Source organism: Bactrocera latifrons, unplaced genomic scaffold (assembly GCF_001853355.1).
Source record: "Bactrocera latifrons isolate USDA-ARS-PBARC rearing strain unplaced genomic scaffold, ASM185335v1 scaffold_511, whole genome shotgun sequence".
NCBI classification, from domain to species: domain Eukaryota; kingdom Metazoa; phylum Arthropoda; class Insecta; order Diptera; family Tephritidae; genus Bactrocera; species Bactrocera latifrons.
The window spans coordinates 58,566-83,846 of NW_017537170.1; the positions used below are offsets into that span (position 1 = coordinate 58,566).

Genomic DNA, 25,281 nt, shown 5'->3' on the forward strand with positions numbered 1-25,281 from the left:
AAATTTGACCCAAAAAATATGTTCGTTCAGTTTTTTGAATAACTAAAAGAAATATTTTCGAAATACGTATTAACAGAAATAATGCAAAAATTTTTTTTTGAAATATATGGTTTTATGAAGTTCAAGTTTTAGAAGGTATTATATACAGTTAGAACTTTCAAAAAATCATTTTTTTTTATTTTCTCAATATACATGTATTAAAGAATACACACAGAAAATTACATAACGTTCCGGTGGATATCTTCGAAGTTACACGCAAATTTGAAATGGCGGCTCGGGGTGCTTGGAAGTACAAGACAAAACTTTAAACGTGTTTTTCGCAAATTGATGTTTTATAAGTAGGTGACCAACATTACTCAAAAACAGCTAAACCGATTAGTCTCAAATTTTTACTCGAGCTAAACGAAAACTTTTCCTCAACGATAAATATTTGTCTTGTAAATAAGTTAAGGTCAATAAACGAATTATTATTTTTTTTTTGTTTTTTGAGAAACTGCCATTTTGTCAAAAAATTTGATTTTGGTGATATACATATACATATGTATATAGCTTGCTTATTCCTTCGATTAATTACTAAATTTAACATTACTTTAACGAAATTTATCTGCAAAACGTCTTTTTTGAGAGAAGCTTCCGGAGATCAGCTGAAATTAATTTCCAAATAAATATTTTTACCAATACTAAGTCTTAAAATACAGTTTAAATATACCATAATATGTGTACAGATTTTTGGATCAATAAATTTTCTTCGGGACTAAAACTGTATATTATTATAATTTATTTAATGACTCCCAGAATTGTCTTCATTTTCATGCACATTTATTTTTCTATTCTATACTTATTATTCTCAAACACTACAATCACTTGGCAACTCTACGCAGAAATCACTTGTACATCCCCCATTAAGAATACGATTGTAAACAAAGCAGTCTCGCGCTCTACGGCATGCTGATGTTCTATCACACTCATTTTTGTGGCGCGTGCTCTCGCAGTATGTGTGGGTGTTRAAGTAGCGCCACACGCAGTAACAACACACATTCGCACACACACATGTACCAGTATGTAGAAGCAGTTGGTGGCAGAAGCGCCAACTAGAAGCGCATGTGTTTTGACTGCGCCCCAATGCGTCAATGCACTTGCCATACCAACAATAAGTGACAGAACTCAACGCTGGCGCTGACGCTGTCACTGTCAACGCCACGCAACCGTTGCTCTCAGCACACGAATGACGGTGCTCGCATATGAACAAGTGTACATATGTTAATTCAGTATCTGACAGCATATACACAACGGTTTTACGCTGACACTCCGATACACACAAACACACACATGCATACGCTGTGTAGATATTTACTCATTTGCTTGCGCTCGCTCGCTCATTGCCTCGCCAAGCTGGGGCAGCCGAAAACTCTGTTGGAGCATTCAAGATTCAGTCAGTTTTCAGAAGCGTTGCGTTGCGTTGTAATAACAGAACATAAAAGAAAGAAGTGCGGAGCGGTTGTGCAGGCATCGAAATTACTCATTAAATGAATGTGAATAAATGCAATGATAAATGGAAAAAAAGCTAATAAGAAATGCAATAATTGAGTTGAATGTGAAAAAACGTGCATTAAATGAATGATTTCAATTGAATTAATTGAAGATAGAATCCCTTATAGAGCAAACAAAAGCGTGTATAGAGTTCGTGTAGCCCGCTGCTGTGAGTGCCTGGGCGTATGTGTCGCACAGTGTGTGTGTGTGTGTATGTGCGTTGGGAATTGAAGTACTCCAAGAAAATCTTTGCTCGCTGACTGCTGTTGGGATACACTTTTGGGTGGCGGCGCAAGCAAACAGCAACMGCAACAGCGACAACAACAACAACATAAAGTGAAACAATAACAACGATATTGAGGCGCGCTGTTTGTTGTTTTTGTGTGGAGTAGTATACTAAGTGGAAAATGTGTATGTGSCAGAAAGTGAAACGAAAACGGGAACACGCCTTTTGAAGCCAATACAGCCAGCAKAGCYATCAACCACCAGYTATCAGCTACCAGCCAGCAGCTAGCWGCTAACCGCTAGTGCGCTAGTCAAGCAGCGTCCAAACGCTAGCTGCCCTCAGCGCTGCAACCAMAGCGAGCAGGAATTTCAAGCGCAGCCTTAAATGGTAGGTTAGCCTAGAAAAAGTTAACTGCGAAAGTCGCTTAAATGCAAAATTCAAATCGCTATTAGAATTAATAATATACACTATTAACAATATTATGGGAAAATATATGTATATACATATGTATATATGTAGGCATGTACATACTTTAYACATTTTAGTTATGCAAATAGTTGATTAGTGTTATTGTTGCGCTTCATGCGCGTCATTTGACATACATATATAATTCTATGTATGTATGTGTGTTGTCGCAAAAACTTAGAAAATAGCTTTAGAAGTAAAAACTTAAAATTTGCATTTRGGTTTTAATACAAAGTGAGCAACGGTTTTCCATATACATACAAATGTACAGGTATATGAAAGAATTAACTAATAATTTAAAAAAAAATCTATATATATATGCGTAGTTTTTCTTTTTTATACCCTAAAAAGAACATATTAATTTTTCCACGAAATTTTTAACATCTAAAAAGAGTCGTCTTATATGATACATATTAAAATCATTATAATGAACTGAGTCGATTTTGCCATTACCTTATATATGGTAGTCGAAAAAGTATTTTCGTATTTCTAATCAAACTAAAACTTATTTTTTTATTTTTATATTGAACTTTAATGACCACTTATTGGCATTTTTCCGCTAAAGACATTATTACATCAGTGTAAAACTTTTCTGGTTTCTCGGCGAAAAACTGCGACAAGCAATTTTCACAGGCTTCTCTTGAAGCCAACTTTACTCCATTTAGGGCATTCTGTATTGACCGAAACAAATGGTAGTTCGATAGTGCAGGGTCAGCGCTATATGGTGAATGCATCAAAACTTGCCAGCCAAGCTCTCCCAGTTTTTGCCCAGTCATCACAGATGTCTGTGGTCTAGCGTTGTTCTGATGGAAGATGAAGCCCTTTCTGTTGATTATATATGACTATTTTTTCGATTGCTTGCTTCCATCTCATCAGCTGTAGACAGTAAAATGTGGAATCAATCGTTCGACCAGGCTGAAGCAGCTCATAGTGGATGATTCCTGTCCAATCCCACCAAACACTCAGCCTAACCTTTCGAGACATCAATCCTGGCTTTGCGAGCATTTGTTGAGCTTCACCACGCCTGGACCATGATATTTTTCGTTGATATTCGATGATATTGTCGTTTTTAACCCACGTCTCCTGTTGCCATTCGCTTGAGAAATGGTTCAATTTCATTTCGTTTCATCAAAGAAACGCAGTTGTTAATTCGGTGCATTAAATTTTTCACAAGCAAATCAAGTGGTACCCAAACATGGAGCTCTTTTTGTAGCCACCCACTTTTGTGGGGTTCAAAACGGTTTGGTGGTAAATGTTAAATTCCTTAGCGATGTCATGGCTGCTTATATAACGATCTTGGTCAATCTTATCTTTTCACATCAAAATTTCCACAACGGAAGCGAGCTTACCATTGTTGTGCTACACGAACTGATACAGCATCGTCTCCAGCAACTTCACAAATTTCATTGATGGCTTGCGTGGCATTCTTGACTTTTTATACAAATATTTCAAAATATAGCGAATTCCTTCATTATTTTCGCTCATTTTTGAACAGCTGTAACTTTTTTTCAAATTCTCTGATTTTTTTTTTTTTTTTGTTAAATGAAAAAATTAAAATCTTACCTTTCCAGCACAATATATGGCATTGCGTCATAATGTTATTTTTAGCACTGCAAATATACAACAAAATGCGAAAATACTCTTTCGACTACCCAATATAACTATTTCTTATTGATTTCGTAGGCACTGAAGGGCTTGTCAGATTGAGCTTATCAGCAAAGKTCCTGAGCTGATTCGACTGACTCCTTAAATTGATACTTTTTATACCTACTTAAATGAGTCTAGTTCCCGATGTTATTAGCGAAGTTTTACTGAGTTTATCAGTAATTTTACGCACGTGACTCTAGTATTTACTATTTTTTCTACACAGRTTTGGTCACTGTAACTCGTTCTAACTGTAAATTGTAATATTGTTACAATTATTTTAGTAAATGTCAAAAATATCAGTGATAAGTATGTTCCTACCGAAATTTTTTGAAAAATCATCATAAATTAGTCAACAAAAAACTTCCATATAATTCCGAAGTGTGCAGAATTCAACCACGCCCTTAAATACGCATCAGTATGATATATGTGTACATAYACATATTTACCTAAGAGAAATTAAATATTTAATGTACTATTTCACTTTTTGAGGAATGCAGGTGTGAAATCGACCGTTGCCTACACGCTTTTTCTATGCCGTGGTATTCAAGAAAAGGATACAGGATGCATTCGAGTTATTAAACTGCTTGTTAGGTTTACTAATGTAGCCATAATTGACGCCAAAAACATGTTTATACATAATTTAGAAGAGTAAATTTGTAGTAACTTTTGTTTGCTCAACATTTCCTGCACTTTTTATTGCATGCAATTCGTTTCAGAATCATTTTCATCTCAAATAAACCGAAAGCTTTGTTATTGCTTAAGCAATTCTGTAACTCTGAATCTGCGCGTGTGTGTTTGTGCGCTTACATTTGTGTACCTACTCTAGGTCAATATCGTTTGACCCAGTTTCAACAATGCTTTTCCGCATCCGAGTCGTTCACGCTTCCATCACACACACACACCAGTAACCAGCCATATACACATGCGTATATGTATGTATATTTGACAGAGATTTCGAAAACCGATGTCAAATTTTATGGTTATTCTTTGGTCATATTCAAGTAATTTGATGTCACAAATAATTTTATGATTGCCAGTTGCTTGACGCTCAAATTACATATTCATTTGTGTTCGTGTTGAATAAATCAAAATTACCGTTGCATGCTGCCCTCGTCACGGCGCGCATTGTTCGCGTGGGCGCRTAGTGTTTGAACAAGCAGCTGCTCGACGGCGACTTGTCTTCCGTTGGCCCGTTCAATTTGGCTGCCTGCCCGTCTGCTCGGCTGAACGGCGCTGCAAAGTATACTACAATTATTTGTGCACGCCATTTTTTATGTCAATATTTACACGTTTWWATGTATGTATATGTACATATTTACCGAAGTGACAATCTGATGACCTGTCGGTTAAGCGTAGTCGAATTTCGCCCAGCCGACGGGCTGTCTGCTTGACTATCCTTATCAAACGCATACACACATACTCATGTTTTCACTTTACACTACACTACAMGCAGCTGTGTGTACTCCGAAAGCACGCCACATGCGCGCAGCAGCCTTCACAGCCCGCACCCTGAGCCGTCCAACTCTCTTTCTCTCATTCAGGCTCATACTCATACATTTGTGTTTACTCCTTATCGGCCATCGCTTCGCATAGTCGCCGCTCTCTCACGCCCTGCTTGTGCTTGAAATTGTATTTGTAAACGTCCACCGCATTTTAGCGTAGCGTAGAAAATCGTGTTGCATGCAATTTTTTGCCACTTTTCCATTACTTCGTCGTCGGTTTCCATTGTCTGTCGTGTAATGTCGTTACACATTATTGGGAGTTGTCCCATTGATGCCTCGTTTTTGTTAGCCTACCCTAAACGCTTTTTGTTGTCTACTTGTTTTATTGTTTTATTTGGAGTGTCCTTTTATTCATGGAACACCTAACCTACCTTCGGTTTGATTTGAGTGTGTGTGCTTTGCTTGTACGCTTGAAAACATAAACACATACAAATTAGTATTTTATATACATACATACATATAAACATCTACTACATATCGTCACATAAAACGGAAAATAACGTAACATCACTTTTCATAAGTTTACAGGTGAAGGAAAAACGATATAATATAGGAGAAACTATTCACATTCAAACAGTTTGAGTTTTGGTTATAAAATGGTTATATAGTGGTTAAGATACACACAGTTCGAGTTTTAGTTATGAAATGATTATATATTGGTTATTATACCTGACAATGATTTTCGATTATTTATTTATTTATTTTTTTGATGATACGCTGTTTCGCATTTCAGCTTACGATACATTGCATACAGTTTAAGCGCCTTGGTGTATGCACCATTTAAAGAATATATGTGCGTTCTTAATCTTGGCATTATTGTTGAGTATTTGGACAAATAACAATTATTTGCATATACATACATACAAATTGAGGATATAGAACTTACATCTGTACAATATTTATAAAAATATGTTATAGTTATGAATAGTGGCATCTTTAGAGGATATCTTAGTTTACTTTGATCATACTGAAAGATAGTCTGTACTTTCTAGCAAAGAAAGTAGTTTTCTCTCGTGTTGCTAAAACCATCTTAATATATATATATTTTTTTTTTTTTGCTGATATCCACCTTTTTCTCACAAAGGAGCTACTCATTTTCCGTAGCTGACGATATCGGGCTTCTATAACTCCCATTCAAACTGAGAAATTAAATTCAAGTCCTTAAATGGTCCTTTTATTTCAGAAGTTATCTTCTAGAAATTATTTTGCAGATCTGACTACTCCCAAAATTAACGTTTCCTGTTTTAATTAACAAAGTACTGAGGTGTGGTGGTTGGCATTATCGAAAAAGTGCCGAGTTAAACCTCTGAAACAGGTGCAACGGGCCTTCTTGCTGGAGTTAACGGGTGCAATGGAAACGACAAAKGCTCTGGACGTCATCCGTGACATCTGGCCAAAACACATACAAGTAAGGTATGATACCTACGTTCACCTGGCTTACGATTTTAGGCTATGAGAGACAAGGCTACGGGCATGCTATCACATCGACTCTGTTAATAAATTCGGTTTAAGCTGCCAATGCGACTGAGTAAATGCGATATGAAAAATTAAACAGATCGTTTTTTTCCCAGTAGTGAAAACATATTCACAGATAGATTCAAATACACAAACGATCTAGCAGATAGTGGAGACCTGATTAATGACATTCGTTGCGACAATACTAAGTCTCACTGTCTTAAGGTATGCAAGTAGGCAATACCTCTACTTTTAGCTCGGTAGCTCGGTTAATTTCGCCTGGGTACCCGGCCATATAGGTATATAAGTAACTGGAATTACAGAAAAGCTAGTTAGCTCGGGGACAGTTAGAATACAATTACCAAATGCTATCATGTTCATACAAGTCTTTCAAAGATTGTTGGGAACAATGGCCCTAGGTATTTAGTTATGTAAGCATACAATAACTAGACTTTTAGTAAYTAACTCGGTTATTTTCATCTGGGTATTCGATCATATAGTAATAGAAGAAACTGAAATTACAGACGAACTAGCCAGCGCGGAGTCAGCTACAGACACACTTGCCCTAAGCTGTCCYACTCATTTAGCTCCWTCAAGGATTGTTTGAAGCAATGGAGCCTAAAGGAACACTTCAGGTTTTGAACTCAAGCAACACAGGGCTTACAATAAAGTTACTTTTACAAATTTACATTTTTTTGATGGTGCACAGACCAAACCTACCTACTTGTAGACAAAAAGGGAGCTCTGTAAGTATCATTATAGGACAACCCTTATGATCCCAACTTCAGAAAATGTGAATAGTGGATTCGSGGAAATGCCGAACCTGCGCGTAGGCTGATGCGATGCTGGAATATTGTCGATGCGTATACTCAGCCTTTCACCGGGTGAGAAGAAACATATTCCACTGCTTCTAATACCCCAGCTCAAGTGACGGTGAGCAGCTGGGGTGAAAAGAATCAGGTTTTTTACCAAATCTACCGAGTTTCCTTTTGAATAAAGCCTAAATTGCTTACCACCCAAGAGCAAAATGGGCCTAACGATGATTTAAGTGCGACCGATTTGTGGTCCGACGGCTCYCTTTTCAACCAGCCAAATTACTTATATTGTGTCGAAATTTATTTTTTTACTGGAATTCTAATTGAATTTTTCTTAATATACTTATAGGCAAATTACCTTGCCTTACATATAACCCCTTCACATGTATTGTTGAATGTTTGTTTACGTTTGGTCCCCAATACTTTACTCTATATACATATGTACGTATACTCCTTATCAACACGTCTTTCATGTAAATATTATCATTTGGAGGTGTTAAGTATGTACCACACTGACGTATATACAAATATTTACACCACAATGTGTGCATACACTCCCACCTCATACAATGGGTTGTTTCGACTTATGTTTTGAAATATGCACACATTTCTATTTATACCAAGTCGCGTGTGATTTTACACCTTCCACAACTACATTTTCATTTGTATATTTGTTTGTTTGTATGTTTGTAGGCTGAGCGTATTTGTTTAGTCTTGCAGTCTATAGAATGCTATTAACATTTTCTATTAATGTTTGTCTTAAATTGTTTGTTGTTTTGTGGCACGCAACCATTTATTTAACACTCCATGAATGCCACGCATATTTCGAAATTTTGTAGCACACACACACATATACCTATATTTATAAATAAAATATCTTTTACCAAATGATTCTCTTGGGCTTCTTCAAAGCAGACAATTTTCATGAATCTCAAGGGAAGGCCGTACACGCCCTAAAGCATTGAGAATTATGGTATGGTGAATCAATTTTAAGGAGTTCTTGGCAATTAATTGATTGGAGACAAGAATGTTTAAATAAATGTGTAATTTTGTGGTATATAATTAATWTGGATCATCCCTTTTTGAAATGGCTATTTGTTGTTTGAAATAATGTCATATTACATCAGGCATTATGCTTGTCATGATAGCTACACATTTCACAAACGTTGGGTTAGGTTAGAGTTATACATATAGGTAAATAGATAGAAGATATAGGCTTATAGAAAATAAATGTTTCGATTTTTTTGAAGCAAACACACATACGTATGGCGAACATTCTTATCCATTGTCAAATGCGCCCGAAACGAATCGGCTGGTGGCCGCTTTAGTTTCTGCAGATGACTTGAAAGGAGCTGCCATTATTTCACGATATGTGAATTTGGTATCGACGTAAAACTAATACGGCTGCGTAAASTGACGTTGAGCAAAAGCTCCGTTTTGATCGAGAAGGACTGATTGAGCCTCAACAACCGCGCCGTTAGTTCTGCTTTTCCAAAATGGATAGGGAAGTGAAGCAAATGAGTTTAGTAATGAACGAGGGCAAGACGAAATATCTCCGGTCATCAAACAAACAATTGTCGCACTCGCGACTAGGCTCTCAAGCTACTGTAGACTTCCATAACTTCGAAGTCGCAGTTAATTTCGTTTATCTTGGAACCAATATTACCAGCTACTTCGAATTGAGTAGGCTATTGAGAAGTAAATTCCTTTCTTGACGAACAAAACCCGAACTCTACAAGTCACTTATCATCCCCGTCCTACTATAGTATATGGTGCAGAGGATTGGACGATRACATCTGATGAGTTGGCGTTACAAGTTTTCAAGAGACTTTCGAGATTCTGAGGGAGATCTAAGTTCCTTTACGCATTGGCTACAGGATATATCGGATTCAATGAATGATGAGCTGTATAAATGTACGACGACATTGGCATAGTTCAGCGAATTTAAAGACAGCGATGCAAAAGGTGAAACGACTGGCGCGCCGTTTTTAGCTCGGCATTAAATGCGTTTTTCTTGAACTGTATTTTTGAAGTCCGTTTTCAAGACTTCTCGCGAACTGCTCAACCGATCGTAATAAAATTTTAAACAGGTCTTCAAGATACAAATTACGAGGTTCAAATCTAGATCTTAATTAAAACATAGTTTTTTCTTTTTACTTCGGGTGATCTTGTAAGAAGTGCTGTTGTCAATAAGGAGGCGCCTTCTTCCCGAGGGACTGCCTGAAATAACGTCGTAATGACGGAGTTTTAGATATTTTCTTTTGAAAATTCATAAAATCTTTGTAAAATATGTACCTCTGGAATAGTGAAAAGTTTGAATAAAATATTTAATTTTTATATGAAAAAACAATTATTAAAAGAAGATCGTTTTTTTCCTGGTTATTCCTGGGTTTTCTTAAAAACTAGATTRTTACATTTTATATACTAATTTATACAAAAATATAAAACACAACTCCTCTACTATTATTATTCCTTTAAATTCCAAATTCTTTACTGCGACTTTACATTTCTAACCTTATTTATTTACAGGTTGTAATACAGTTACTAACAATACTCAAACATTAACAAATCACGAATTCACCTCAATCACTAACTAGTCATTATGGGTAAGGATCAGGAGTTTTTGGAAGCAGCACGCAATGGCAACATTACYTATATCGAAAAGGTACTCAATCAGCGAGCAAAACGCGCCGGTCCGTTAGCCAGTTTGCGACGTGGACCCGGTGTCAATATACAGGAYAGCGGCGGTTAYTCGGCACTRCAYCATGCYTGYCTCAACGGACACAGCGACATAGTGCGGCTGCTGTTGAACAACGAGGCTTCACCGAATCTGCCCGATTCACGTGGTTCGTCGCCATTGCATTTAGCCGCTTGGGCGGGCCATCAAGACATWGTGAAAATGCTGCTAACACATCCCTTCAAGCCGGCGCTGCCAAATTTACAAGTAAGTAGCCAAATGAAAGCAAGAAGWGTTTTCTCATAGTAGTAAAATTTATTTTTCTGTACTTGCAGACCATCGAAAATGAAACGCCATTGCACTGCGCTGCACAGCACGGCCATACCGGCGCTTTAGCGGTGCTCTTGGCGCATAATGCCGATCCGAACATGCGTAATTCACGCGGTGAAACGCCACTTGACTTGGCGGCRCAATATGGCCGTCTGCAGGCCGTACAGATGTTGATACGCGCCCATCCGGAGTTGATCGCACACTACAGTGTGGCCGCGATTGAGGGYGGCGATGCCGGGATTATGGGACAGCAATATCAAAAATCGCGTCGATCGTCGCCACTACCACACTCCGGTTCGGTTTCCACACCGTCACCCTCATCGCCATCGATTACTTCTTCGCCCGTGACGCCAACGCGGAATATCTTCCCGCACACCTGTCTGCATCTGGCTAGCCGAAATGGTCACAAGAATGTAGTTGATGTGTTGCTCGCTGCTGGTGTCAGTGTTAACCTGCTCACACCGTCGGGTACGGCGCTACATGAGGCCGCCTTATGTGGCAAGGAGTCGGTCGTGCGTACGCTACTTAGAGCGGSTATTGATTTGAATGCGACCGATGCGGAAGGCCGCACTGCATTGGATATACTCAAGGAGTTTCCACCGCATGTGACTAAGCATATTATTGCTGTCATAAATAGTAAGTCTCAAGRAACGAGRAAATTGGTAGCTTAGTACTAATATRAATATCGMAASAAAGTAAACCTATGCGAAGGCATTAGCGGTCAAATCAGAAGGTTTTCCGCTTTGAAAGTGGTCCGAAGATGACCAAAGCCTGCTTGTTACCACGACTTTATTAAAGTGTTTTAGAATATTTAATCCCATATTTTCTAATCATTCCTGCTCTTTAACTCTCCCCTACTTCTACTGTCCTTTCTTAGTATATTCCACCTTTGTATTGCAGATTTTCGCAATCAAATGGATGTGGATGTGGATAGCGATGAAGTGGTCGTCTTTCGTCATCAACAACCGCCGCCGCCACCACAGCGCCAAAGCAGCAGTCTAAGTCACTATCAAAAACAACAACATAACAATCACTACCACTTCAATTCGAACAATCATTTACTCAATCACGCACACTCGCTGCAACAGTCTTCCACGTTTAACAGTAGCAGCAGCGCAGGCGGTAGTGGCAACACCCTTGGCAGTGTTGGTAATAACAGTAAACAACGTTATGGCACAAATCTTAATGGCGGCAAATCGCTGGATAGCGGTCTACAGCCGGATCACTATGCTGYCGTGGGACGTGGTGGCTATCACGAAGTGAATTCTCCTGTGCACAGCACCTCCAATAACTCTCAGAAGTATGTTAACAGCGGCATGAAAGCGCTTTATTTTTTATTTGTTATCATCAAGCACTTGGTTTCATTGACACCGCATGTTCAGTATAGTTATTTTTCAGTGTAATATTATTTTACTGTGATACAATATTTATAAGTTATTATGTAATTAATTTTACTAACTATTGTATATGCATTCGCATGTTTTTCATATTATATTCATATGTTAAAATTATTAAATCATTATTATTTACTTACCCCACATGATATTTATACTTACTTTTAATTAAAAGTATGTTTTTAACTTTAACTAATTACTTTTTAAGTGTTTTCAATAATTTTTATTAATTATTTTGTAAATAAAATTTTGAGTTATGAATTCGAAAAACTAAACTCTGTTGGTCTTAGAATAATCCACAAAAAATCCTACTCGCTAATATGACGCCAACAAAACAACCGTTAGACGTCATCGCTGTTTCTCTCATATGCCTTATATATCTTATATGCATGAGAGCAACTGTAATAGTGAGAAAGTACCTATCTGTGTTTATTTGTGTGGATTTTGCTAACACATGGTTTTCCAAAAAGTTTTTTTGGTGTGAATTACATGAAGCATAACACCAACCAAACGCCCTTTAATACAGCTTTTGCAGGAACGAATTCGATAAACCAAATTTTCGGCAACTTTTTACACTACAACAAGCTATTTGTCACGAATATTACTTTCAATTTTGAGTTCTAAAGCTTGAAGAGAGCCTGGTTTACTGCTAAAGACAAATGACTTCAAATAACGCCACAAAAAGTAGTAGTTAAATCACAACTTCTTGGAGGCCATTCAATGTCACAGTTCCTTGAAATAATCAAATCTCCGAACTTTTCACGTAATAATTCGCTTGCTGCACGTGCTATGTGGCACGTAGCCCCGTTTTGTTGGAAACAGATCTTGTCGAATCAACTTCTTCTAATTGCGGCCATAAAAAGTTGGTTATCATCGATCTATATCGCTGTCCATTGTTGCTGTCAATCATTTTCATTTTAAAAGAAGTACGAATCGATGATTCCACCAGACTACTAGATGAATGTATGTAATTGCTGTTCATAATAATGACTTAAAAGTGAGCCTCATCGGGGAAGAATTATTTTCTTAAAAAATCGTAATCATTTTCAAGTTGTTCCAAGCCAAAATCAGCAAATTCACGACGTTTACAGTGSTCTAATGGCTTCAGTTCTTGAGTGAGAACCAAATTTTTTTTTCAAAATCCGACAGTTTCTACAAATGGCGTCTGGTAAGATTCCCAACCTTACAGCATTGGTGCCAATAGGGCAATGGTCTGATAAAAGCCCCACAACTAGGGAAAGGCTAGTCTTACTGATGGCAAAGAGATCATTAGATTTCCTGAGATCAATCTTAGGACAAAAGGCTTTAGAGACAGCGCATGTACCGAAGATGGCAAAGGGCTGACTAAGCTTCCGCGAATCTCATCTATCTAGTAGTACAACAGAAGAGAATACKAGAGYACCAACCCACTYTCACTCTACCGATAGCGGTTCTAGAGTGCCTTTCCATRCTAGCTCATCAACTTTACAATTTYTTGMRACTCAGCTATGGCTCGGCCCCTATACAAGAACTTTTACAAAGCTCTATGATATTGATAGCGARGTTTGCACTGTAAATGAGTTCAAGGCTCTGCTATCTGAGAGAATAGTAATTTCTTTGAAGGAGGCTGCACTCCGAAACAGCAGATCTATTACTACTTTAATGGCTGTAACCTCGGCTTGGAAGACACTCCGCTTCTGATATATTTGATGAAAATATATTAATAGGCGCATGCAAATGTGGTTATATATATAGATGCACCTATGATAACCTTAAAATCACTCTCATTCTTGAGTGTATCGGCTATATGATGCTACAATTAAATAGACAAGGATCCTTGAAGAAAAATAGGATTTTCAATGGAAAGAAAGCCTATTTTGCTAAGCATTTTGTTTGGTTTGGTAAGTGTAAGAAATCGATCTTAAAATGGATCTCGCTTGGCCAACTTAAAAAGCTGATCCGTTGTTGTACCTAAAAGACTATGATATACTGGATCATAGGACCCTTTGAAGTGGAGTTTTGTTACGTACCCTTCTCTTTTGTTACGTATATATTAATTTTGATGTTAACGARCAGTTAGAGAGTTCTGTAATAACTCTGCAACGAACTGAAAATGTAGTAAAAGCTTTTAACTTTCAGAAAAATTAAGAGACTATTTTTAAGTAATTTTAATTTGTTGTTGAGATTCACACATATGCTTCTATAAATTATCTGAATAGCATGATAATATGAAAGGTCACCTGTTTGAACGATCATATTTAAATAAGACGAAGATCCCAACAGAGTTGGAGTTAAGCACTTTTTTGCAACATACCTACACTGAACACGGTAATTCAGTTCTTGCATGGACACAATTTCTGAATAATTCAAAATCTGTTAAYTCGCTTGAAGAATTCAGTGATCTCATTGAAAATCTTAATGAAATTTTTCTTTTATAACATATTCTATGCCACTTTCCCCTCACGACTTCACTACAATATACCATACATTCTTTATTAACTTGTGTAGTGAAATGGGCGTGAGTCCATCATCGTCGATGAGTAGTTTTGAGCCAGTCTCGGTGTCACCACGTTCGCGCTCTTCAACGGGTACGTTGAATTTATAAACATTTATTATATTTAAAATCTTAACGTCTGTTTCACACACTTCATAGGCGGCATAATCGGTATGACAGTTAACAATCCTATGCATATGAGCACTTTTGCGCCGGGCGCGCCACCCAAAAAACCGCCGAGACGAAACCTATCGGTTTCACCCACCCACTCAGGGCAACAGTTTAGCTACACATCGCCAAATCATCATCAACAACAACARTCACAACAACGTACACKACAACCACACCMCAGCCCCTCTGCGGAGAGTCCTCATGGTGGACATCAAAGTCACGGTAGTGTGGGCGGCATGAGCTTCGATGAGACCGCACAGTTGCGCGATCGACAGAGAGGCGAACGTCTATACGCGAGCGCTCGGGAGAGTACACGTTCAACAACGGGCGCATTGTTGGCGTCGAGCTCTAGTATGTATTTTTTTTATATAAGCAGACATCCTCAATTTAACTACAATTTTCTTCATTTAGATGATATGTTGGAGCGTATGAACTATAGCAGCGAAGARCGCGCCGAGTCTGTRGAAGGRCTGGCTACCTCGAACTCAATGAAAAGACCACTGAACAAGTCACGTGACGTGAGCACAGAAATTATAAATTGCGAGAATCCAACACTGAAGTCATACAACCCAAATAGAAAGCTCAAAAGGAATCGCAACAGCTAGTACGTATCCATTAGAAGTTGAAAAGATCTACTACTTCCAAGACTTCACATTAATTATTTAAAAAAAAAAAATGTGTTTCAGCTCACTAAACATCAGCGACACCAAAGAGAATAAGAATGTCGAAAAGCCGCAAATACCGCTCAGTCCAACAAACTATCAGCAACCGCCAACACCCGATCACCCGCCACCCTCGTCAAGTCAAGCCGAACGCACCATACACGAGCGCATACGACCGCTCAGCATGGAGTACAAGCGGCGCTCAGCGCTTATACAGCTACAACAACAGCAGAAACAGCACAGCAAAAGTATGATCGATTCGAGTACATCACCGGCCAAGCAGTGGCAGTCTGCGCTCATACCAACGCCGACCTTTGATTACCCCGTCGGCAATCTTTCACCGAAGCAAAGTGCGAATGCGTCACCCACAACGACATTGTCTAATGCGCGACGTAGTGGTGGTGGCGGCAGCGGCGGCATACAAGGCTCCTCCGGTTCGCTTAGTTCAAGCGTCTCACTTTCGGATCACAGCATCTCCACCGATTGTGTAGAAGAATTCGTAGGCGATGCGCCATTTGCGGGACTCTTCAAGGGWTCGAGTGTTAATTTGCGACATGAAAAACGTACAATGGGTAATCGTAAACTCGTCATACCAACGACAACACGAAGCGCTTCCGCATCTGCAGCCGAGGGTCAACAACCACAACGAACCCGCCCACCTATACCAACCAAACCGGTTTTGCCCGAATTCAACAAAATGCTCAAATCCATAACTGTAAGCGCTAAAGACTTAAAGACAACATTCAATCAAGATGGTTGTGATGAAACCGAAACCCGCAGTGATAATACTAGTCGTGTGAGTCAAAATGTAAGTATCTGCTTGGAGGGTGAAAATTCGAATGGAAATGAAAATTCCAACGATGCAAATAATGGTAATGGCAGTGAGGACATCGAGGCGGCGCTGTCGGCTATCACAACAGCCACAACACAAAGCAGTGGCATACTCAGTCCCTTCAACGCCGAAGAGGCGCGTAAGAAGATTTCAGAGATTATCGAGTCTTTCGGCAGCGGTATACTCAATACGACTTTAACACCGACAAACGATATCGATTTGGAGTTCGATGAGAGTATCGAACCAACGGAACGGCGTGAGTTGGCTGTGCGTTTACGAAATGCAGGATTGCTGCACTTGGAACGCATGCTCTTCGAGAATGGCTACGACAATTTTAAATTTATGGTTAGTAAATAGACGACTTCTATATATTTTGACGAAGACAATCGAAGTTTAAAAGTATCGATAATATCTTAAAACAATTTTTCAGAATGGTGTCTTTGAAACAACCGACACACAACTGATGGATATACCGAAGCCAGATGCAAATAAATTAATCGCGTTTGTAAGCACATTACCGAAAGCGGAATTTCAACCACAAATTGTTGWTGTAAATAAAGAAAGGCAACGAAAAACCGATAACAACGGTGATGCAACTACAGAGAAGAAAGGTGTGGCKACGCTCAGCGAATGGCTGCAGAGTATCTATCTACCCGAGTACATCGAATCTTTCAGGTAATGTCAAATGAATTTCACAAAGAAAAAAATATCACAAAACTAAATAACGGTAATCTATATCCCTCGTAGCAAGCACCTATACAATACCATCGACAGTGTCTGCGGTGTATGGGATGTCGAACTGCAGACGGTACTAGAAATCAACAAGCTTGGACATCGTAGACGTATACTTCAATCGGTTGCTTACATAAGGCAGATACGAGAGCCAAATAAAACAGAAAAAAGTGGCCAAAACGAAAACAACGAACTACCAAAATTGGCTACATCCGTGAATGGTGAAACACAGCGACAACCACAACAGGCGCAGCCTCAACAACGAACCTCAATTACGGGTTACAGAAAAAATCGGTAAGTAATTATATTGAGGCTAATGTACATATTACGAAAATTTGTTGACTTTGTCGTAACACTGTTTGCAGACCTGCACCCCAACCGCCTTGTGAAAAGCCACAAGCACAGCCGCAATTGCAAATACGCGCGCCATCGGAACTATTACTCGGGCTGCCAGCAAATTTACGCACAAAATGGCGCCATTCGGCGAATGTTTTGCTTAACGAACAAATCAAATATGAAGTTTATGTGAGTACAGAGCCATAAACATCTTGATTATCTTTTTTGTTGTTCTACCGCCCTTTTTGTTGAAATAAAAATATTGTATAAATTAAGAATAATTTTCTTATAGAATAAATTAAGTAATAGCAATTTATTCTCTAATTATTGCATTACTCCATAGTATCTAGGCTCGACGATTGTGAAGGAGTTACGTGGCACCGAATCGACGCGTAAATCCATACAAAAACTCAAACGTGATGAAGCCGCTGAACAACAGCGTTCTGGGAAAGTGAATGGAAAGAAACCGGCGCTGGTGTGCTTGGCCATATCGCATTTAGGCGTGGAATTTATCGATGTAAACAGCAAGGTTAGTCAAAGAATAGAATAGATCTATAGAAACGTCCCGAGACCACCATTGTAAAACACATTTTTTGACAAAATTCGTTTTTTTTAAATCAAATTATTCCTTAAAAAAATCAGTGCATCACGATTATAGCGACCCTCCAACTTTTYGATACCTTTTTTTAGTACAATTTGTCCTTTGCTTCGAAATAGGTCTCACTTTCAGGAATCACCTCTTCATTCGACAAAAATTTCTTCCCAGCGAACATTCTTTTGAGATCTGAGGACAGGAAATAGTCGCTGGKAACAGATCAGGGTCTCGATGAATGCACAGTTCATGGATTTTTGCCATCGTTTTCATTGACTTGAGGCACGGTAAAGCAGTATTTTCTATTTCTTCAAATGCGGCTATTTTCTACGATTTCTTTCTTCAAGCAACCAATAATTCTATGTAATTATCGCTGTTGATGCATCCCAAAATAACCTTGCTCAAAATACTACATAGTCTCACTGAACCTAAATCATGATAATAAATAGAACGTGTCTGCTAACCCATTTCCGCCAACATCTATGCAGAAACCATCACTGCTCTGGAAATATTTTATTTGCCAGAATTTTTGGTCAGCATTTCAATCTACAGATTCAATTAAGATCTCAGATATATCTAGTGTATTTTTGTAATTATTCTGCTTTTATAATCTACTTTCACCACTTAATTTCAGCAAACGATTTGTGAACATGAAATCCAAAATATTAACTGCGCTTGCCAGGACTCAGACGATTTGAGGCATTTCGCTTACATCACCAAAGAGTTGGACGTACACTACTGCCATGTTTTCTATGTCGAGGGTGCGGTAAGTAAAAAACGCTCGATTTTAGTGCTAAATTATGTGGTGTTCCATATGTATGTGTTATTTTTCCAAGTAGTGTTTTTTTTTTTTTTTTTGCAAACAGCGTCTGAAGTTTCAGTTTTTGCTCTATAAAATTGGGGAAAGACACATGATTTAGGCACGGCACAAAGAGAAAATAAAGAGCTTGTTTACATTGGATCCTTTTTTAGTGCTAAACTGAAACTTCAGTGGACGTTTGCGCAAAAATCAACTTTAAAAATAGCGGACAGCCTAATTAATATACTGTGGGCAAAAAGTAGTAAAACTTTTTAATWTAAATTTCGTGAGAAAATCCATGGTTGTTTTCTTGATTGGTATGACTGTCGGATAAAATTYTTTKGTTTGTCGCGAGCAAGTGTTTTCGATTGGTACAAATTATTCAAAGAGGGTCGAAACGCGTTATCATCGAACCACATCCAGGACAGCCATCAACATGTAAGGTCAAATCCCTTAATTCTTTCGAAAAAACAGCGTCGCGTTAACGTTTGTGAAACAATGCTTTCTGACTATCAGGATGTCATCAAACATATTATTACTGGCGATAAGTCTTGGATCTATGCTTACCACCCGGAAACAGACGATCAATCAGCTGAATACAATGACAAAGGTGAACCGAAGCCGAAAAACCACGTCAAAGCATATTAAAAATCAAGGTTATGTTGACAGTTTTCTTCGACTATCGAGGTGTAATGGACTAAAAATTCCTTCCGATTKGCCAAACYGTCAACAAGGAATACGATTTGAGTGTTATGCGTCAYTTACGTGAAGCTATACGTAAAAAGTATCCTCAATTATGGGCCGACAACTCTTGGTTTTTGCACCACGATAGTTCACCGTCGCATATTGCATTGATTTTTTGGCAGTTTTTTGCCCGATTTTTAACTAATATCGTGGCACAATCACCTAATTCGCCTGATTTAGCTCCRTGTGTGTWTTGGCTTTTCAACAAGCTCCAACGACCGCTCCAGGRAAACCGTTTAGCGTCTTTTGAAWCGCTACACGCATTACAGGCTMTATCAGGCATTGGAAAAAACGTTGGCACAGGTGTGTTGTGGCMAAGAAGGATTACTTTGAAGGGAGCGAAACATATTTGGAAGAATAAATTAAKAATTTTAAAATTATGAATAAAGTCTTACTATATTTTGCTACTAGTAGCATAACATATATTTGATAATTCATGGARTTTTCAGTAGTAGTCTGTACTTAAGCAATATTACATTTTCGYCCCACAGGACTTGGCTACCGATATCATACTCACGCTGGGACAAGCCTTCGAGGTGGCCTATCAATTGGCTTTGCGAGACGGTATTACAACGACAGCAACGACCGCGTTCAGCGGCAATTCATTACTCAGTGGCGCCAAAACTGCTGAAACCGGTGCGGTGGAGTGAACACACACAGGTCAGCCGAGAGCAACGCAGAGAAGTGGAAACAAAGAAATATTACTGTTAAATTACTAATTAGCTCAAAAGAATGTTGTACGAAATAAGCACTGTCTCTTATACACATCTCTAATTAGCTCAAAAGAATGTTGTACGAAATAAGCATATATAAATTGAATTTAAAAGAAGTTTAAACTAAAAAAAAATTTAAAAAATTAAAATAAAATGTTTAGATGTGTGTATAATGCGCTGTTAGCTGAATTCTGCAAAATACTGTTAAGTGAAAATCGTTATGGCAAGATATTTATGTTAAAAAAGAAAATACAGATTCCACTATAAAAAATTGTTGCTTAATTGAGAAAAAGAGAATGTAAGATAACAATCTAATTTAAATTAAGTGCATAGAACAAAACTTAAAGTAAGCAAAAAGCATTTTAATCAAATTTAGTTTTTATTTATTAAGGATTTTAGCGAATTTTTCAATATTTTTAGCGTTGCTAATATAAAGCTTAAATTTTAAAAACAATTTTAATGGTTTTTTGTACACAATTTTAACGGYAACAACATTTTATACCAACACCAAAGCATGTTTAAAGTTCTGCAGACTTCATTTTTTACGGCTGAATGGATATTTATAATAATTAACAATTTATTAACACAAGCGTTGCTTACAAATATTTACAAAATCTTTAAAAAAAATTAATGTTTATTACATTTTATAAACTAAAATATCAAATTATTGCACACGCATTTGCTTCGTTTCTCAAATCTTCATCAAAAACTCATAATCAAAATATAAAAAAGTAAATAATAATTAAATTAAACCTCGTTACTTCTACAAGACTGACAGTTTATAAGATTACGGGTATCATATAAAGACAGTCACTAGTTATCGCTCCCCAATTAAAGTAAAATATACAAGTTATTTAATCTTATAATGAATTATGTAAGCTCCATATTGGTAAGGTGTGCTTTATGAATAATATTTTCATTACTTTAAATTCACTTTTTAAAAGCATTTTGTAGATTATTAAAAGGTTTCGGTTTTGCGCAATTTTTGCCGTACAACAAAGTCACGCTTTCAAAGTTTCCAATATAACCAAATAGGTATTTATTAAATAAATTTTCATTAATGCACATATGTATATACATATAAGTATGTGCTAGTAAATATTATCGTATATGATTGATTTGCTGATTTACTGCGGTTCGTAATTACAAATTTAATTAACTCAATTTATTTGMTTTCGCGCATTTTTGGAATCTGAGCTTAAATATGTTATAATATTAACCAGCAAACTTTATACGTTCCTTTATCTAATAATAGAGCACTTAAATTTTTCGCATCAAAAATATGCACGTACAAAATAATTATTTTTCTTCAGAAATTCACAGTAGCCAAAACGCAGAGTCTGAAATACACATAACACTTTAATATAGCAGTTTAAGCCACGAAAACATATAAGTAAAAATAATTTACAAAAAAAAAAAACAGTAAAGAAATATAACATGCTGGAGCTGAGAAAGCTTAAAATATGAGCTTTAAGGGGTGATATCCATTTTCAAATTAGAAAAAAACGTTTTTTTGAGATTTTTTCATTTTATTAAATAATACTAGAGAACCCGTCCACACTTCACTGTGGCTGATACATAGATAATACTACAACTATCATGATATGATTTYTATTAGTWGGATTATAAAATTTTTGTAAAGCAACTTGTGTTAGTTTACAAWAACATGGAAAACATGGATCATAAAGCATTTTGTGTGTTAATAAAGCATTGCTTTTTGGTGGAAAATRCTGTTGAATTTKGGCTCAGGGAAATCCACCGATGWAAAGACATTTGCTAGGCTTAAAGAGACGAAAGCTTTATGCAAAGTGGGTACCTCGCAAGTTCATAATMCAACAAAAACAACGAATAAYTGATTCTGAGAAGTGTTTAAGTGATGCCATAGACAATGTCTAGTGGACCTCTGAACAAAGTTGATTGGCGGTGAGCACGATTTTCGTGCCTACAATTATCTGCAATCCAAAACCAAAAAGCTTGTTGTTATTATTTATGTACTATATATTCATTATTCATAWTCGAGGACTATTCAAAACTTTAAGTTTTTCAAAAAAGCGTCTGCCTAAAAATAAAAATAGATTTTTATCTAAAAATTTACTTTTCAAGCTGTTGAAAAAATCGAAAATATTATCAAAAATCGTATGCTCTCGATTATTATCTGAAAAATATATCTAAAAATATATCGTGTTAAATTTCAAGTCGATTGGTTCAGCCGTTTTGGAAACATTTTTTACCGACTCTGAAAACATAGTTTCTTTGACAAAAGCTTTTAAATACTTGGGGAGCATGTCTTATTATTTTTTTTTTTGTTGCCCAACTTTTTCTTTCTAGCTAGAAATCAAAATATCGATGAAAAAATATTTTTTTAATGATCAACAATTTAGTACATAATTTCCGTATTTTTTTTTTTAGTTTTTGAAAAAGTAAAAATTAACATTTAGAAAAATGTCAGTTTATGCTGTCAGGTATACCAATATATAACCAGAACTGAAATTTTGTTTGAATATAAGTGGGTAGTAGAAGAAGTACTTTCGTATTTTCAACCAAACTTCAAATTAATATGTTTATATTTTTAATGAACCAAATGTGTGTAATTTTGGTCGACCACTTTTTGCCATTTAACCGCTGGAGACATTATTCCATCAATGTAAAAGTGTTCTGATTTCTCGGCGAAAAAATACGACAAATAATTTTCACAGGCTTCCCTTGAAGCCAACTTTACTCCATTTAGGGCGTTCTGTATTGACCGAAACAAATGGTAGTCCGATGGTGCAAGGTCAGGGCTATATGGTGGATGCATTAAAACTTYCCAGACAAGCTCTCCCAAGTTTTGCCGAGTCATCAAAAATGTTTGTGGTCTAGCGTTGTCTTGATTGAAGACGAAGCCCTTTCTGTTTATCAGTTCTGGCCATTTTTTCGATTTCTTGTTTCAATCTCATCAGTTGTAGAATCAATTGTTCGCTTAGCATAACCTTTTGACGCAACAATCCTGGCTATGCGACTATTTGTTGAAGTTCACCACGCTTGGACCATGATCTTTTTGGCACATTATTGTCGTATTTGATCCACTTTTCGTCGCCTGTCACCACTCGCTTCAGAAATGGTTCAAATACATTTCGTTTCAGCAAAGATTCGCAGATGTTAATTCAGACCATTAAATTTTTCACAGATATTTCATGTGGTACCCAAATATCGAGTTTAGTTTTGTAGTCAGAACCTTTTAATGGTTCAAAACGGTTTGATGTTGAATGTTAAGYTCCTTAGCGATATCAGGGCTGTCAAAATACAAAAGAAAAAAAAATGTTTTTTTTTGTTTTTATTTCTAATAATTTGAGTTTTAAAAAATTCTCTTGTAGAGAGATTCTTGAAAAGTTAAATTTTGAAAATATAAAACAATTTTTGTTTTTGTAGACTAGTGTACCCCTGACATGCTTATATAGTTGTATTATAATTGCATAGGCTTAGTCGAAATAGTGGCAGGGCTTGTGCAAAAATAGAGTTTCACATAAACTTCAATAGTTTATCATTTTAAAAAACATATTTGACGTTTATAAACTAATTTAAGGGGTTATATAAAGTTAGATGGCCGAAAAAGGCGAATTTTCCARGATTTTTTCTGATTTGGATTTTTTTTATCCAAAAACTATAATTAAATTGTTTGACAAAATGGCGGTTTCACAAAAAAAAAAAGATTTTTGAACGGTGAGAAAAATGTTGCTTTTTTTTAACTAAAAAATATATTTAAAAAGCTCGTGTTAAAATTTAAGACTAACCGGTGTACCCGCTGTCGAGTAATGTTGGTCGCCGACTTTGGAAACAAAATTTTAAGAAAAATGCGTTTAAAGTTTGGCCTTGTACTTTCAAGCACTCTGAAACTCCTTTTCAGATTTGCCTGTTACTTCGAAACTATTCACCGSAACAATATGAAATTTTCTTCGTGTATTCCTAAATATATGTACATTAAGAAAATAGATTTAAAAAAATTGATTTATTGACTTCTAACTGTATATAACCTCTTAATTGAGCTGTGGCGACATCCAAACGGTTTTAACGCTTTTTTTTTGCTTTCACTAAATTAAAAAATAAATATATTTTAGGAAAACCAAATGATTTTTGGTTTTTTTTAAGTGCAATTTGTACTTCATAGATTCAACAAATTTAGAAAAAACGAAATTAAAAATTCATATACATATGTAAACGTAAACATGTCGATTATGTTAAGTAAGGTAGTGCAAATGCGAAATGCAAACGAAAATCATACGTATCTCCAAGTTAGCAATTTTTTTTATAGCAAAAAAGACTTGATAACATATTTTCCAATTTTAATTAAACTAAGATTTTATGTTCATACATACATGTAAATACACCCGTGTGTGGGTGCGCATTATAGATATATGTACACACATTTGCAGTGGAAAAATATTGAGAAAATCTATATGTATTATTTCTTAAGAAACATACAAAAAATTTGTGTCAAACGAAATTATAATGTGGATTCTCTTTTCACGGGTCTTTTCCAAGTTTTAACGCATGGTGAATATCTGGTTATCTGGTTAGTTGTTGATTTTCCAGGCCTAAAGCCACACTGATAAGGTTCAATCAGTTTGTTAACGGTGGGCTTCAGTCTTTCACATCCCAAAGGAGGTGGCGCAGATTGTGGGGTCTCCCTTTTTGKGGCTTGGGGGGCAGAGCAGACTTAAATTCCAATCGCCGGCCATGCTTTCATGCAGGTATTCCACAAGAAGCTGTTGCGTGCTCCGTATCAGTTCTTCGCCTCCACATTTGAATAGCTCGTCTGACAATCCATCGACCCTCGCCGCTTTGTTGTTCTTCAGAGGGGTAATTGCTATTTGAACTTCTTCACGGTCGGGCAATGGAACGTCTGCTCTATCGTCATCGATTGGGGAATCGGATTTATCATCTCCTGGTGTTATGATTTCATTGCCATTCCGCAGACGAGAAGGGTTCCCTGCATAATGTTAGTATGCTCTACGTGTGTTAAAAACGGCCTATTCCTATTAAAAAAACTGAAATTTTTTTTTTTTTTTTAATTCAAAATTAAGGTTTCCCTGCAATATTAGGTCAATACCAGAAGAAAAAGTAAATATTTTAAATAAAAAAAGCAGTGTAAGAGAATAAATTTTTATGTGCGATAAAAATAAAAAATCCAAAAACTCGGTATGTTAATT

General features: G+C 36.8%; 1 protein-coding gene across 1 annotated transcript; it reads left to right on the forward strand.

Moving 5' to 3' along the window:
- Window positions 1-1,453: 1,453 nt before the first annotated feature.
- LOC108973971 (ankyrin repeat and SAM domain-containing protein 1A) lies at window positions 1,454-20,122 on the forward strand. Its single transcript, XM_018941539.1, has 14 exons — window positions 1,454-2,143; window positions 10,170-10,584; window positions 10,653-11,283; window positions 11,548-11,947; window positions 14,529-14,608; window positions 14,674-15,036; window positions 15,097-15,289; window positions 15,372-16,524; window positions 16,610-16,854; window positions 16,927-17,205; window positions 17,277-17,436; window positions 17,591-17,776; window positions 18,474-18,605; window positions 19,874-20,122. Exons 2-14 carry the CDS (start codon window positions 10,243-10,245, stop codon window positions 20,030-20,032), a joined length of 4,323 nt encoding a protein of 1,440 aa, XP_018797084.1. The 5' UTR covers window positions 1,454-2,143; window positions 10,170-10,242; the 3' UTR covers window positions 20,033-20,122.
- The last annotated feature ends 5,159 nt before the right edge of the window (window positions 20,123-25,281 follow it).